The 15588-nt window shown below is 48.8% G+C and overlaps 1 protein-coding gene across 2 annotated transcripts in view; it reads right to left on the reverse strand.

Moving 5' to 3' along the window:
* Positions 1 to 15588, reverse strand: part of MIB1 (MIB E3 ubiquitin protein ligase 1) — a 189467-nt gene that overhangs the window by 85853 nt on the left and 88026 nt on the right. For both annotated transcript variants that reach the window (XM_075314461.1, XM_075314462.1), the window contains exons 7-8: positions 9833 to 10016; positions 1025 to 1169 (exon numbers count right to left, since the gene is read on the reverse strand). In XM_075314461.1, the coding sequence (XP_075170576.1) occupies positions 1025 to 1169; positions 9833 to 10016 (329 nt within the window). The remainder of the gene's footprint in view (positions 1 to 1024; positions 1170 to 9832; positions 10017 to 15588) is intronic.

Consider the following 15588-nt stretch of genomic DNA (forward strand, 5'->3'; position numbering starts at 1 on the left):
CCTATATGGGGGCAGAGTGCTGGACCTATATGGGGGCAGAGTGCTGGACCTATATGGGGGCAGAGTGCTGGACCTATATGGGGGCAGAGAGCTGGACCTATATGGGGGCAGAGTGCTGGACCTATTTGCGGGAAGAGAGAAGCACATTTCAGAGGTGCACTGTGCTGTATTTGGGGAGCACAGTGTATGTAAGTGTTATAATCTGGCGTATATTGTTTTTGTAGGGCTGTATATATCTATTGGTATTTTACTAATGGCAATTTGGAATCCCTAGGAAACAATGATGTAAAAAAAGAGAAATTGACTCGGGGTGTAGGATATTCAATTATTTTCGATTATTTTGAATGTTGTATTTGTTCCCTTTTTGTTTTACTTTAAAATGAGATATGTGTAGTGTGCATAGTCATTTTCATAGTTTTTCTTATAGTCCGGCCCTCCAACGGTCTGAGGGACAGTGAACTGGCCCCCTGTGTAAAAAGTTTGGGGACCCCTGCTATAGGTAGCACACGATCAAGCATGAATGAGTGCACAATGTCAGCACACCACACCCGGACCACGAGCCTTAAATATTGCTGTGAGAGATTGACATTTAAAGGGTTAACAGCAGCGATATTATAATAATAATTATTATAGCGCCATTTATTCCATGGCGCTTTACATGTGAATTAGCCCGCTCCATACATGGTGACCGGACATTTGATGCACCAGAATGATCAATGTCAGAATGGCGTTAAACATCAGTAAAGATCCAGGATAATGTGTGTATCTGTACACTGTGTATGCGCAGCCTCACACTCTCCTGGAGACTACTACTGGCAGACACAATTCAGGCATGCTACACAGAATCGGAGAGTCAGGTAAGTGTAGAAAGCTAGCTCTGTAAATAAGTTCTGCATAGATATGGGAAAGTCAGCAGACAGCACTAAGCAAGCATTCAGCAAATATAGGTAAATTATGTGGTTATTCTACACCATCATCTGACAACATCCAGTAGAAAAATAAATAAATAAAACGCTGGGACTACCTCCGGTTGCACTGCTTATTGCGGATCCTACAGATGCCACCTTGGAAACAGCAGTTGGGTTATATGTCCACGACGTTCCACAAACTTCCACTTTCAAGTCACTGTCTGAGTAGATCTGCTGAACTCTTCCAACTTTACCCAAAGTCTTGAAAATGCAAAAGCATAAAATGCAATTAAATATCAAATAGGAAGGAAAAGTAAAGCAATCATTCACAATGAATAAACCTTTTATCTAAAGCACTACTCCATTGTCTGTTTTGTTTTTTTTCACCTCTCGAGTGATGCTTGAACCCCTTCACGACCTTTGACGGATCTATCCGTCATTGAGCGTGAGTTTAAGCCCCGCTCCCTGCCGCCAGCAGGATGCGGCGATCCGCGCTCATATCAGCTGTTTTTAACAGCTGACATGTGTGCCTGCATGATATGAGTGGAATCGCATTCCACCTGGAACATTTAACCCGTTACATCTCGCTGCCAAAGCCTGGCAGTGAAATGTATATGCGCGCGGCCATGATTTTCACTTACCGCCGCCCCCACCGGAAGCCACGTGCGCGATAACGTGACTCTCGGTGGTTGCCATGGCAGCACAGGGTCATGAGATGACGCCTGTAACTAACATGACTCTCTTCCTCTCAATGCCGGAATACAGCCAGCATTGAAAAAGCACCGTATCTGCAGTTCTCAGCTCTGTAGCTGTGATCTGCAGATAGGGCAGAGCGATCGGATTGCTGATCGCAATAGCCCCCTAGGGGGACTAGTAAAATAAAAAAAAAAAAAGTTTTAAAAAAAACAATAAAAACCTAAAAAGTTCAAATCACCCCCCTTTCGCCCCATTGAAAATTAAAGAGTTAAAAAAAATTAAACAATATACACATATTTGGTATCGCCGCGTTCAGAAACGCCCGATACGTCAAAATATAAAAACTAATTAATCTGATCAGTAAATGGCATAGCGGCAAAAAAAAATCCAAACACCAAAATTAAGTTTTTTGGTCGCCGCAAGTTTTGCGCAAAATGCAACAACAGGCGATCAAAACGTGGCATCTGCGCAAAAATGGTACAGTTAGGCTATGTGCGCACTAGAAATGTGAAGTTTCAAGAAAATTTCTTGAGAAACTTCTGGGAGTGAAAGATCTCCGGACCTCCGGAAAAAATCCGCACCAAATCCGCATGCGGATTTGCCGCGATTTTCCCGCGGGTGGTTCCCTGCGGATTTTGCAGGCTGTACTGCCGAAATCCGCAGGGTACCTGTGGAAAATAATGGACATGCTCATTTTCTCAAGAAATTTTCGAGAAATTCTTCAAGGAAATTTCTTGAGAAAAATCCGCACAGTGCGCACAGCTATTTTTTTTTCTCATAGAATTTGCTGGGAAATGTCTGCACAAAGATTGCAGACATTTCTCAAGAAATTTCCGCGGCAAATCCGTGGGTAAATCCGCGGGTAAAACGGTCTAGTGCGCACAGAGCCTTAGGGGTGGTTCCCCATTAAGGATACTGTGGAGTACAATTATAGAGGGTCACAGCCTCTGGGAATTTGTATTACCTGTGCCTCATATGTCACTGGGCATGTTTGAGCTTTGTGACCCAAATGACATATGACTGTTTTTATAGTCACATTTTTATATGACCGATGGTCTTTTAAGTTCACTATTAAAAGCTACGTTTTTTCTGTATTAGTGTCCTCTCCTATACCCATTTTCTGCTGGGTTATCTAAATATAGCATGGGCCCTCACATAGCTTTTTATATACATTATCAGATGCACATAGCCTCATATGTACAGTATGAGTCCCACATAGCCTCCTATATACTTTACATTGAGCCCTACATAGCTTCCAAATATACATGAGCCAAACATATCCCCCTATATAAATTATAAACCACACATAACCTTTTATATACAATATGAGCCCTACATAATCTCCTAAATACAGTATGAGACTGCAGATAATACCTCCTAAATACCGTATGAGTACCACAGCCCCCTATAGACATTATACACCCCATTAGAATTATATTCAAACAGTATGAATCCCCAACAGCCTCCTAAATACAGTATGAGCCAGCTCAAAGCCTCCTAAACAAAAAGCCCAAAGAGCCCCGCATAGCATCAGAAGAAGGGAATTTTGTTTATTCTAGCTCCAATTGGGAGACCCAGACAATTGGGTGTATAGCTTCTGCCTCCGGAGGCCACACAAAGTATTACACTTAAAAGTGTAAAGCCCCTCCCCTTCTGCCTATACACCCCCCGTGCATCACGGGTTCCTCAGTTTTAGTGCAAAAGCAAGAAGGAGGAAAGCAAATAAATTGGTTTAAAGTAACTTCAATCCGAAGAAATTTCGGAGAACTGAAACCATTCAACATGAACAACATGTGTACACGAAAAAACAACAGCCCGAAGGGAAAAGGGCGGGTGCTGGGTCTCCCAATTGGAGCTAGAAGAAAAGGAATTTACAGTAAGTAAACAAAATTCCCTTCTTTGTCGCTCCATTGGGAGACCCAGACAATTGGGACGTCCAAAAGCTGTCCCTGGGTGGGTAAAATAATACCTCGTAATAGAGCCGTAAAACGGCCCGTTCCTACAGGTGGGCAACCGCCGCCTGAAGGACTCGTCTACCTAGGCTGGCATCCGCCGAAGCATAGGTATGCACCTGATAGTGTTTGGTGAAAGTGTGCAGGCTCGACCAGGTAGCCGCCTGACACACCTGCTGAGCCGTAGCCTGGTGCCGCAATGCCCAGGACGCACCCACGGCTCTGGTAGAATGGGCCCTCAGCCCTGAGGGAACCGGAAGCCCAGAAGATCGGTAAGCTTCGAGAATTGGTTCCTTGATCCACCGAGCCAGGGTGGATTTGGAAGCCTGTGACCCCTTACGCTGACCAGCGACAAGGACAAAGAGTGCCTCCGAGCGGCGCAGGGGCGCCGTACGGGAAATGTAGATTCTGAGCGCTCTCACCAGATCTAACAAATGCAAATCCCTTTCACATTGATGAACTGGATAAGGACAAAAAGAAGGTAAGGAGATATCCTGATTGAGATGAAAGGTGGATACCACCTTAGGAAGGAATTCCGGAACCGGGCGCAGCACCACCTTGTCCTGGTGAAACACCAGGAAAGGAGCCTTGCATGACAACGTTGCTAGCTCAGACACTCTCCGAAGTGATGTGACTGCTACTAGGAAGACCACCTTCTGCGAAAGGCGAGAAAGAGAAATATCCTTCAAAGGCTCAAAAGGTGCCTTCTGAAGGGCCATCAGAACCCTGTTCAGATCCCAGGGTTCTAACGGGCGCCTGTAAGGAGGGACAATGTGACAAACCCCCTGCAGGAAAGTGCGTACCTGAGAAAGCCTGGCAAGAGGCTTCTGAAAGAACACAGAGAGCGCTGAGACTTGTCCCTTAAGGGAGCCGAGCGACAAACCTTTTTCCAATCCTGATTGAAGAAAGGAAAGAAAAGTGGGCAATGCAAATGGCCAGGGAGAAAATCCCTGATCAGAGCACCAAGATAGGAATATCTTCCACGTCCTGTGGTAGATCTTGGCAGACGTTGGTTTCCTGGCCTGTCTCAGTGGCAATGACCTCTTGAGATAACCCTGAAGACGCTAGGATCCAGGACTCAATGGCCACACAGTCAGGTTGAGGGCCGCAGAATTCAGATGGAAAAACGGCCCTTGAGACAGCAAGTCTGGACGGTCTGGTAGTGCCCACGGTTGGCCCACCGTGAGATGCCACAGATCCGGGTACCACGACCTCCTCGGCCAGTCTGGAGCGACGAGAATGGCGCGGCGGCAGTCTGACCTGATCTTGCGTAACACTCTGGGCAACAGTGCCAGAGGTGGAAACACATAAGGGAGTTGAAACTGCGACCAATCCTGAACTAAGGCGTCTGCCGCCAGAGCTCTGTGATCGTGAGATCGTGCCATGAATGCCGTGACCTTGTTGTTGTGCCGGGACGCCATTAGGTCGACGTCCGGCATCCCCCAGCGGCAACAGATCTCCTGAAACACGTCCGGGTGAAGGGACCATTCCCCTGCGTCCATGCCCTGGCGACTGAGAAAATCTGCTTCCAAGTTTTCTACGCCCGGGATGTGAACTGCGGATATGGTGGAGGCCGTGGCTTCCACCCACATCAAAATCCGCCGGACTTCCTGGAAGGCTTGCCGACTGCGTGTTCCGCCTTGGTGGTTGATGTAAGCCACCGCTGTGGAGTTGTCCGACTGAATTCGGATCTGCTTGCCTTCCAGCCACTGCTGGAACGCTTTTAGGGCAAGATACACTGCCCTGATCTCCAGAACATTGATCTGAAGGGAGGACTCCTGCTGAGTCCACGTACCCTGAGCCCTGTGGTGGAGAAAGACTGCTCCCCACCCTGACAGACTCGCGTCCGTCGTGACCACCGCCCAGGATGGGGGTAGGAAGGATTTCCCCTTCGACAATGAAGTGGGAAGAAGCCACCACCGAAGGGAAGCTTTGGCTGCCTGAGAGAGGGAGACGTTCCTGTCGAGGGACGTCGACTTCCTGTCCCATTTGCGTAGGATGTCCCATTGAAGAGGACGCAGGTGAAACTGCGCGAAAGGGACTGCCTCCATTGCTGCCACCATCTTCCCTAGGAAGTGCATGAGGCGCCTCAAGGGGTGTGACTGACCTTGAAGGAGAGATTGCAACCCTGTCTGCAGTGACCGCTGTTTGTTCAGCGGGAGCATTACCATCGCTGAGAGGGTATGAAACTCCATGCCAAGATATGTCAGCGATTGGGCCGGTGTCAGATTTGACTTTGGAAAATTGATGATCCACCCGAAACTCTGGAGAGTCTCCAGAGTAGCGTTGAGGCTGTGTTGGCATGCCTCTTGAGAGGGTGCCTTGACCAGCAGATCGTCTAAGTAAGGGATCACCGAGTGACCCTGAGAGTGGAGGACCGCAACTACTGTAGCCATGACCTTGGTGAAAACCCGTGGGGCTGTCGCCAGGCCGAACGGCAGTGCCGCGAACTGAAGGTGTTCGTCTCCTATGGCGAAGCGCAGGAAGCGCTGATGCTCTGGAGCAATCGGTACGTGGAGATAAGCATCTTTGATATCGATCGATGGAAGGAAATCTCCTTGGGACATTGAGGCGATGACGGAGCGGAGGGATTCCATCCGGAACCGCCTGGTCTTTACGTGTTTGTTGAGCAGTTTTAGGTCCAGGACAGGACGGAAAGACCCGTCCTTCTTTGGAACCACAAACAGGTTGGAGTAAAAACCGTGACCCTGTTGCTGAAGAGGAACCGGGACCACCACTCCTTCTGCCTTCAGAGTGCCCACCGCCTGCAGAAGAGCATCGGCTCGCTCAGGAGGCGGAGATGTTCTGAAGAATAGAGTCGGAGGACGAGAGCTGAACTCTATCCTGTAACCGTGAGACAGAATGTCTCTCACCCAACGGTCTTTTACCTGTGGCAGCCAGGTGTCGCAAAAGCGGGAGAGCCTGCCACCGACCGAGGATGCGGTGTGAGGAGGCCGAAAGTCATGAGGAAGCCGCCTTGGTAGCGGCACCTCCGGCGGTCTTTTTAGGACGTGAATTAGACCGCCATGAATCGGAGTTCCTCTGATCCTTCTGAGGCCTTTTGGACGAGGAGAATTGGGACCTGCCCGCGCCCCGAAAGGACCGAAACCTCGACTGTCCCCTCCTCTGTTGGGGTATGTTTGGTTTGGCCTGGGGTAAGGATGTATCCTTTCCCTTGGATTGTTTGATGATTTCATCCAATCGCTCACCAAACAAACGGTCGCCAGAAAATGGCAAACTGGTTAAGCACTTTTTGGAAGCCGAATCTGCCTTCCATTCCCGTAGCCACAAGGCCCTGCGTATTGCCACCGAATTGTCGGATGCAACCGCCGTACGGCTCGCAGAGTCCAGGACAGCATTAATAGCGTAGGACGCAAATGCCGACGTCTGAGAGGTTATGGACGCCACTTGCGGCGCAGACGTACGTGTGATTGCGTCAATTTGCGCTTGACCCGCTGAGATAGCTTGGAGTGCCCATACGGCTGCGAATGCTGGAGCAAAAGACGCGCCGATAGCTTCATAGATGGATTTCAACCAGAGCTCCATCTGTCTGTCAGTGGCATCCTTGAGTGAAGCCCCATCTTCCACTGCAACTATGGATCTAGCCGCCAGCCTGGAGATTGGAGGATCCACCTTGGGACACTGAGTCCAGCCCTTGACCACGTCAGGGGGGAAGGGATAACGTGTATCCTTAAGGCGCTTGGAAAAACGCTTATCTGGACAAGCTCGGTGTTTCTGGACTGCCTCTCTGAAGTCAGAGTGGTCCAGAAACATACTCGTTGTACGCTTGGGAAACCTGAAACGGAATTTCTCCTGCTGAGAAGCTGACTCCTCCACTGGAGGAGCTGAGGGAGAAATATCCAACATTTGATTGATGGACGCGATAAGATCATTCACTATGGCGTCCCCATCAGGAGTATCAAGGTTGAGAGCGGCCTCAGGATCAGAATCCTGATTAGCTACCTCCGCTTCATCATACAGAGAGTCCTCCCGCTGAGACCCTGAACAATGTGATGATGTCGAGGGAATTTCCCAGCGAGCTCGCTTAGGCGGTCTGGGGCTGCGGTCCGTGTCAGAGACCTCACCCTGGGATCTATGAGACACCCCGGGAGGACATTGTTGCTCCAACTGAGGGGGACCAGGGTGCAATGATTCCACAGTGCCCATGGTCTGAGATACCGGTCTGGACTGCAAGGCTTCTAGTATCTTAGCCATAGTCTCAGAAAGTCTATCAGTAAAAACTGCAAACTCCGTCCCCGTCACCTGGACAGTGTTAGCAGGTGGTTCCCCCTGGGCCACCCTTAGCAGAGGCTCCGGCTGAGTAAGTGCCACAGGGGCCGAGCATTGCACACAATGAGGGTCAGTGGAACCTGCCGGTAGTATAGCCGTACATGCGGCGCAGGCAGCATAGTAAGCCTGTGCTTTGGCACCCTTGCTTTTTGCGGACGACATGCTGTTGTCTCCTCTGAGCAATCCAGGAGGGTATATAGCCAAAAATCAACCGTGCACTATACAGTGTAAAGTATAGCCTATAAGCATATAATCTATATGTACACTTCTGCACTAGTGGGGCCAGCACCTCAGGTGCTGCTTACCGACCGCTCAAAGCGGTTGTGTGATCACCAGAATCCCTGCCTGGGTCTCCCAGAGCTTGTCTCCCCTCTCCAGCGTCAGAAGAGCTGACAGGAATGGCTGCCGGCGTCCTGAGGAGAGGAGGGGGCCGTGGGCGTGCCCTAGAAAGTGCGGGAATCTGGTGCCCCACTGTGCACAGTGAGGGGGGTGGAGTATGCAAAGCATGTTCCAGCCCTCAGCGCTGACGTCCTGTACAGCGTCTCGCCCTTCCCCTGACTGGCAGGCCTGGGGGCGGGAAAAGATTGAGACTAGGCCGCAAAAGCCGGGGACTAAAGGTATAAGCGCGGTCGGCGTATAAGCGCGGTCGGCGCGGTAGTCCCCGGCGTACTAACACTCCCAGGCGCGCTGCAGTGTGAAATGGCAGCGCGCGGTCAGCGCGGTAGTCCCCAGTAAACTAACACACCCAGCCACGCTGCAGTGTGTGATGGCACAAGCGCGGTCAGCGCTGCGGTCCCCGGCGCACTAACACACCCAGCAATGCTGGAGTGTTTCTGTGCGCGGTCCCCATGGGGACACAGAGTACCTCAAAGTAGCAGGGTCTTGTCCCTGACGATACTCGGCTCCTTGTCCAGCAGAGTCCCCAGGGGCTGTGGATGGAGCACGGTCTCAGTGCCTGGAGACCGATTAGGATCCCACTTCACCCAGAGCCCTAAAGGGATGGGGAAGGAAAACAGCATGTGGGCTCCAGCCTCCGTACCCGCAATGGATACCTCAACCTTAACAACACCGCCGACAAGAGTGGGGTGAGAAGGGAGCATGCTGGGGGCCCTGTTATGGGCCCTCTTTTCTTCCATCCGACATAGTCAGCAGCTGCTGCTGACTAAGCTGTGGAGCTATGCGTGGATGTCTGCCTCCTTCGCACAAAGCATGAAAACTGAGGAACCCGTGATGCACGGGGGGTGTATAGGCAGAAGGGGAGGGGCTTTACACTTTTAAGTGTAATACTTTGTGTGGCCTCCGGAGGCAGAAGCTATACACCCAATTGTCTGGGTCTCCCAATGGAGCGACAAAGAAATACAGTATGAGCCCCCACATAGCCTTCTATATACAATTATGCACCCCTCTATAGCCATATATATATATCTATATCTACACATACATATACACATATACACACACACACACACACACACATATATTTGAGAGCCCTCAGTCTCCTACATGTCTGAGCCTCCACATTGCCCCATATATATACACATTATGAGCCCACACGCTGACTCCTACATACATGCAAACATCTTATACACATGGAGGCGGGGTGAGGGGGGGGGAAACAAAACCACACCACATACTCTCTTCATTCTTGTTCCCGTCCCTCCAATGCACTGAAGCTCCACCCAAACGCTGATGTGACATCACTGAATCTGCTGTGCCTCATGCTGACTGGTGGAAGACTGAGCCAACGTCCCCCTCCTTCACCGATGAGTTTACCGCTGTCTGCATCCTGTGGATGCAAATAGCAGTGACATCGGGAAGCAGATGGCGGTGGTGCGGCCTGAGGTCCACTGTTTTCAGCCCCTCAGCTGTCTTGGTCCACGGCAAGGACTGGAACAGATAGAGGACTGCATGTGGCCTGAGGGTCAACTTTGCCCAGACCTGCTTTAGAGCATTATGGATAAAAATGCAATAAAACAGACAACTTACAGGAAGCATGGCCTCTGCCCATTCTCCATGACCTCTTTGTAGTAGCTTTATTCTCTCTAAATCATAACATATCTGTACAAGATCGCCCACTTGAAACTGCGAGGTTCCTCCTTCAGCCCCTTGTGCAGCGTCTCCACTTCGGACGACATTAGCTTTGGTCAGAACAGCGGGATTAAATGTCCATCTAAGGAATTAATTAGAAATCGCAGATTAAAATTTGGCATCACTCTTGCTTTCTGTTACATCAGAGACCACAAAACTAAATATACAAGCCCATTATACAACAATCAGAAGAGCATTTTTGCAGATATTACTGTTTTGTTCTGCATTTATATGTTTCCTATATACAATGATCAGTGCTGACTTCCCCCCACTGTGATTGTATCAACCAGTTATGCTCATGAAGTGGAAATCACCGATGATGCAAGTTGTGAAGAACACAGTAGCATAGAATGGGCTGATATGCAACGTAGCTGAGCACGGTTTCACTATGTAAGATAATACGTAGCTACATTCTCATTAGACTTAAGCCCACCAAACCCATCTACAGCGACTGACAGGTGTATGAGCGGCCGCAAACTTTCTCTCAAACAGATGATGTTGGGGGAGAGATGGATCCAGCACATCGGATTTGCAATGGCAAATCCTTTTGGTTTCTTGGAGATAAGTTGCTGCTGCGGTTCTCTCCTGTGTATGGTAGGGTCAGGGAAGAGAGTTGTCGGCCGACAACTATGTGATGTGAATGGAGGACTTATAGAGTGGCTCCACTACTTTTACATTGATGACCTGTCCTTAAGAATAGCTCACCAATATCAGACTTGTTTCAACAACCATGTAAACTTACAGGCAGAATAAAGTAAAATGACACTAATAGAGATTATAATAGAAGAAATTACGTTTTCTTTAAAGGGTCTCAGTCAGCAGGTTTCTGCAATGTAATCTGAAGACAGCATGCTGTAAGAGTTAAAACAGAGAAGTCAGCCCTGTGTGTCTTATCTCATTGTCTGCTTTTGTTTACCTGCATTGTTAGTTTTAGCCTCTTCTCTTTATCATTAGTTGTAGTCCATTCCACACCCTTCTTGATTAGCAGCTTCTGTCTATGGAAATGTACACTGAAAGCCTGGTGTGGGCAGGGGCAGCTCCCAGGGCTCTGCTACATACAAAATCTCAAATCTTTCACAGAGTCAGAACGGCTGCACACAGTAATCTAAAGTGGGCTTTACACGCTGCGACATCGCTAATGCAGAGTCGTTGGGGTCACGGAATTTGTGACGCACATCCGGCCGCATTAGCGATGCCGTAGCGTGTGACACCGATAAGCGATTTTGCATTGTTGCAAAAACGTGCAAAATCGCTAATCGGCGACATGGGGGTCCATTCTTAAAAATCGTTACTGCAGCAGTAACGAAGTTGTTCCTCGTTCCTGCGGCAGCACACATCGCTGCGTGTGACGCTGCAGGAACGAGGAAGCTCTCCTTACCTGCCTCCCGGCTGCTATGCACAGAAGGAAGGAGGTGGGCGGGATGTTACGTCCCGCTCATCTCCGCCCCTCCGCTGCTATTGGGCGGCGGTTCAGTGACGTCGCTGTGACGCCGCACGGACCGCCCCCTTAGAAAGGAGGCGGTTCGCCGGTCACAGCGACATCGCCGGACAGGTAAGTATGTGTGACGGCTCTGGGCGATGTTGTGCGGCACGGGCAGCGATATGCCCGTGTCGCGCAACAGATGGGGGCGGGTACCCACACTAGCGATATCGGGACCGATATCGCAGTGTGTAAAGTAGCCTTAAGTGATACATTGTTGAACTCAGGGCCTCTTTGACTACATCATGCTGCTCTCAGATGAGGTAGTAAAAGCCTGGTGACAGATTCCCATTAAATCATTTGTAAATTACTAGAACTAACAGTTCCCTGTTATCAGCTTCTTAAGCATTTTATCGTTCAATGGACACATTTCTTCAACTTCGCAGCCCGATGAAGGGTTATATGAAAGCTGAAACACTGCTACATTTTCATCACTGCAAGTGCACCTGAAATCCGCAGAGATGCTTTATGATACAGAATATGATCTGATCAAGTAAACGCACAGTGAAAGTAAACCCTAGACCTGAGAGATGTGCCATTACTTTCTTCAGCAAGTTACAAGAAACTACGAAGAATGCTTGTTAGCACTATGTCACATATCTAAAGCTCTCAGAACATCTGAGCGCCATTATACATCAATCAGCCATTACAGTAAACCACTAACAGGTAAAGAGGCTAGATATTTGTTTTCTGGTTAAAATAGCCCAGAAAAAAAGGGTGGAAATATTAAGCAGCAAGTGAACCGTTCTTAATTAAACGGGATGTGCTGAGCAAGCAAGAAAAACCTGCAAGTGTAAAGCCAAATAGTGATGACTGTGTCAGAGTGTCTCCTAAATGGCTTGTCTGCTCTGCTGGGGTTAGGGCCTCCTAAAATTGGTCCATTGAACCACAGTTATGGGCACCAAAGACTCGATGTGTAAAAGGTGGTTAATGATGTGTAGGAAGACAGAGGCCAGCAAGCCTGGCCCAATAACACATAGAAGACTAAAGTAGCAGACTTTGTTAAAAAGAGATAAAATTAGGCTCTCCAGCACTGCTCACATCAATATTGAGAGGTGCAGCACTTATGACGTAGTGTCAGTGATATCTGCCAGATGCGCGCAGGGTTGGCTGGTGTGGTGCACCTGTACTATTCATTAGAGGGTACACAATACCTGCAGATCACGTCAGCATCAGACGTTCCTTTTAGGCCCTGTGCGCACTAGAAAATGGAATTTTCTTAAGAAAATTCCGCAGGCACTGAAAGATTACCGCTCCCGCGGTAAAAAAAAAAAAAAAGGCAGAAAAATGCGCACCGAAATCCGCATGCGGTATGTTGCGTATTGTTGCGGATTTGGTGCGGAATTGCCGCAGGTTGTTCCCTGCGGGATTTCCCAGTTCTCCCCGCTCCTGCTGTCCGTGGTACTGAAGTCTCCGGGCCATGCGTTTGTCCCGCGCGGCTGCCTCCGGCGCTCTGCTGTTTGGGGGTCAGCTGTACACTGCATATGAGCCAGGCCGGCTCATGCATGTGCAGTTATGCAGTGCACAGCTGACCCGCAAACAGCAGAGCGCCGGAGGCAGCCGCGCCTGACAAAAGCACGGCCCGGAGACTTCAGTACCACGGACAGCAGGAGGACAGTGTCCGGAGGCAGCCTCGCATGAGAAGGTGAGTATAAGATCAGCAGTGACTTCAGTCAGCTGATGTGCAGTGACCGCTGGAGTCCTCCACCTGTCACTGCAAAGCACATCAGTGAAGTCACCGCTGATCCCGGCGGCTCACTTCACTTGCATCCTGACCCTCACAGTGAGCAGTCATGGTCTACGGCGCTCACTGTGAGTGCCAGGTGTAGCAGAGCTTGAAGCATTGTGGGAGATCTTGTGGATTACGTCGGACCTGGAGGGCTGTTATTAGGGACTAATAAAGTGGTGAAAGAGGGGGCTTTTTTGTCTTTTATTTCAAATAAAGGATTTTTGGGGTGTTTGTGCTTATTTACTTTCACTTACAGTTTAGTGATGAGGGGGTGTCATATAGACACCTGCAATCACTAAACTAGGACTTAGTGGCAGCTATGGGCTCCTGCCATTAACTACTTCTTTACCCCAATTGCCACCACATCACGACAACCGGAAGAGCCGGGAAAAGTCCGGGACTGTCGCATCTAATGGATGCGGCAATTCCGGGTGGCTGCTGGATGATATTTTTAGGCTGGGGGGCTCCCCATAACGTGGGGCTCCCCAGCCTGAGAATACCAGCCCCCAGCTGTGAGGCTTTATCCTGGCTGGTTATCAAAATTGGAGGGGACCGCACGCCGGATTTTTTTAATTATATTTTACTTTACGCTATAGACCCGCCCACCGGCGGCTGTGATTGGTTGCACTACGATAGCTGTCACTCCGCGTGGGGGTGTGTCTGCCTGCAACCAATCACAGCCACCGGTGAGCAGGGAAGGAGTGAATACGAGATGAATAATGAGCCGGTTCTGGAAGATGAAAGAGCAGCCGCGGGAGCAGTGTGACAGCTGCCCGGTCATCGGTGAGTATGAAGCGCTTGCTCCTACCCCTTTGGGCCAGATTCTGTTCCCCATAAACTTTATATGGGTAGCAGCATCTGGCCAGATACCGGGGATCAATCCTCCGCCGACCCAGAGTCAGCGGGTGATTGATCTGCCAGCCCTCGAAACCGCAGGGACCTACGGAAAAGAAGTGACATGCAATTGTTTTTGCTGCGGGAATCCCGCAGCAAAGCATGCAGCTGTCAAAATCCGCATAGTGCGCACAGCATTTTTTTTTTCCCATAGGATTTGCTGGTGAATCACTGCAGAGATGTTATGAACATTTTCTGCAGCAAAACATCCAGCAAATCCGCAGCAAAAACCGGCAAGTGCACACAGGGCCTTATACTCTCTGTGATAGAAAAGTCCCTGTAAGTTGTATTGCATTGTGTGTCCAAAGTATGGGGCTGTGTAGATGCAGATGCATCAGAATGCCATGGTGACCCCTATTCATGACAGAAAGGCTTACCACAGACTTGTGTGTATTAGGAGCAAACCTAGGAGCAGCAGAGGACTGTGGCCTGGGGTAATTCATAGTGTTTTACATCATGTGCATCACTTACCTGGGAAAGAAATGGCACCAGGATGCACAAAAGGATAAAGGCAAAAGGGCTGATACCGTGTGATACTGTGGGGAATGTTATGCAAAGAAACATTGTGTCCTTTTATCTTCATATGGACTGAAAGGAGTATCTATCACCAATCTGGGGCTGCTTTCTACACTTAATATTTAGAAAAATCAGTATCTGATACTCTTACTATGTATTAACATTAAAGGGCTCAACATGTGCAAGTCAGCCCGAAGCTCAGGCCTGTGGGATACCAGGATGCAGAGTGGGCTTCCACAAACTTCCACAGCTCCTGTTGCAGTGAAAGGGCTAATTCTTGCCCTTTGCACTACCTGAAGCAGCCGCATATACCTTGTAAAGATGTTACAGAACAATGATATTAGAGTGGCAACTATTCAGTAGCATGTTAGTACGTGGCAGCAGTTGGTTAGTGCAAAGGGTGATATCTCGCTCTGTCACTGTGAGAGGGGGAGTGGAGATATGCCAGATCCCACCTGCATACCGGGATTCAACAATTCGGAACTTTAGGCCCAATTTTGCAAGTACAGTCATATGGAAAAGTTTGGGCACCCCTATCAATGTTAACCTTTTTTCTTTATAAGAATTTGAGTTTTTGCAACAGCTATTTCAGTTTCATATATCTAATAACTGATGGACTGAGTAATATTTCTGGATTGAAATGAGGTTTATTGTACTAACAGAAAATGTGCAATCCGCATTTAAACAAAATTTGACCAGTGCAAAAGCATAGGCACCCTTATCAATTTCTTGATTTGAACACTCCTAACTACTTTTTACTGACTTACTAAAGCACTAAATTGGTTTTGTAACCTCATTGAGCTTTGAACTTCATAGGCAGGTGTATCCAATCATGAGAAAAGGTATTTAAGGTGGCCACTTGCAAGTTGTTCTCCTATTTGAATCTCCTATGAAGAGTGGCATCATGGGCTCCTCAAAACAACTCTCAAATGATCTGAAAACAAAGATTATTCAACATAATTGTTCAGGGGAAGGATACAAAAAGTTGTCTCAGAGATTTAAACTGTCAGTTTCCACTGTGAGGAACATAGTAAG

This window comes from Anomaloglossus baeobatrachus, chromosome 6, assembly GCF_048569485.1.
Source record: "Anomaloglossus baeobatrachus isolate aAnoBae1 chromosome 6, aAnoBae1.hap1, whole genome shotgun sequence".
Lineage (NCBI taxonomy): Eukaryota > Metazoa > Chordata > Amphibia > Anura > Aromobatidae > Anomaloglossus > Anomaloglossus baeobatrachus.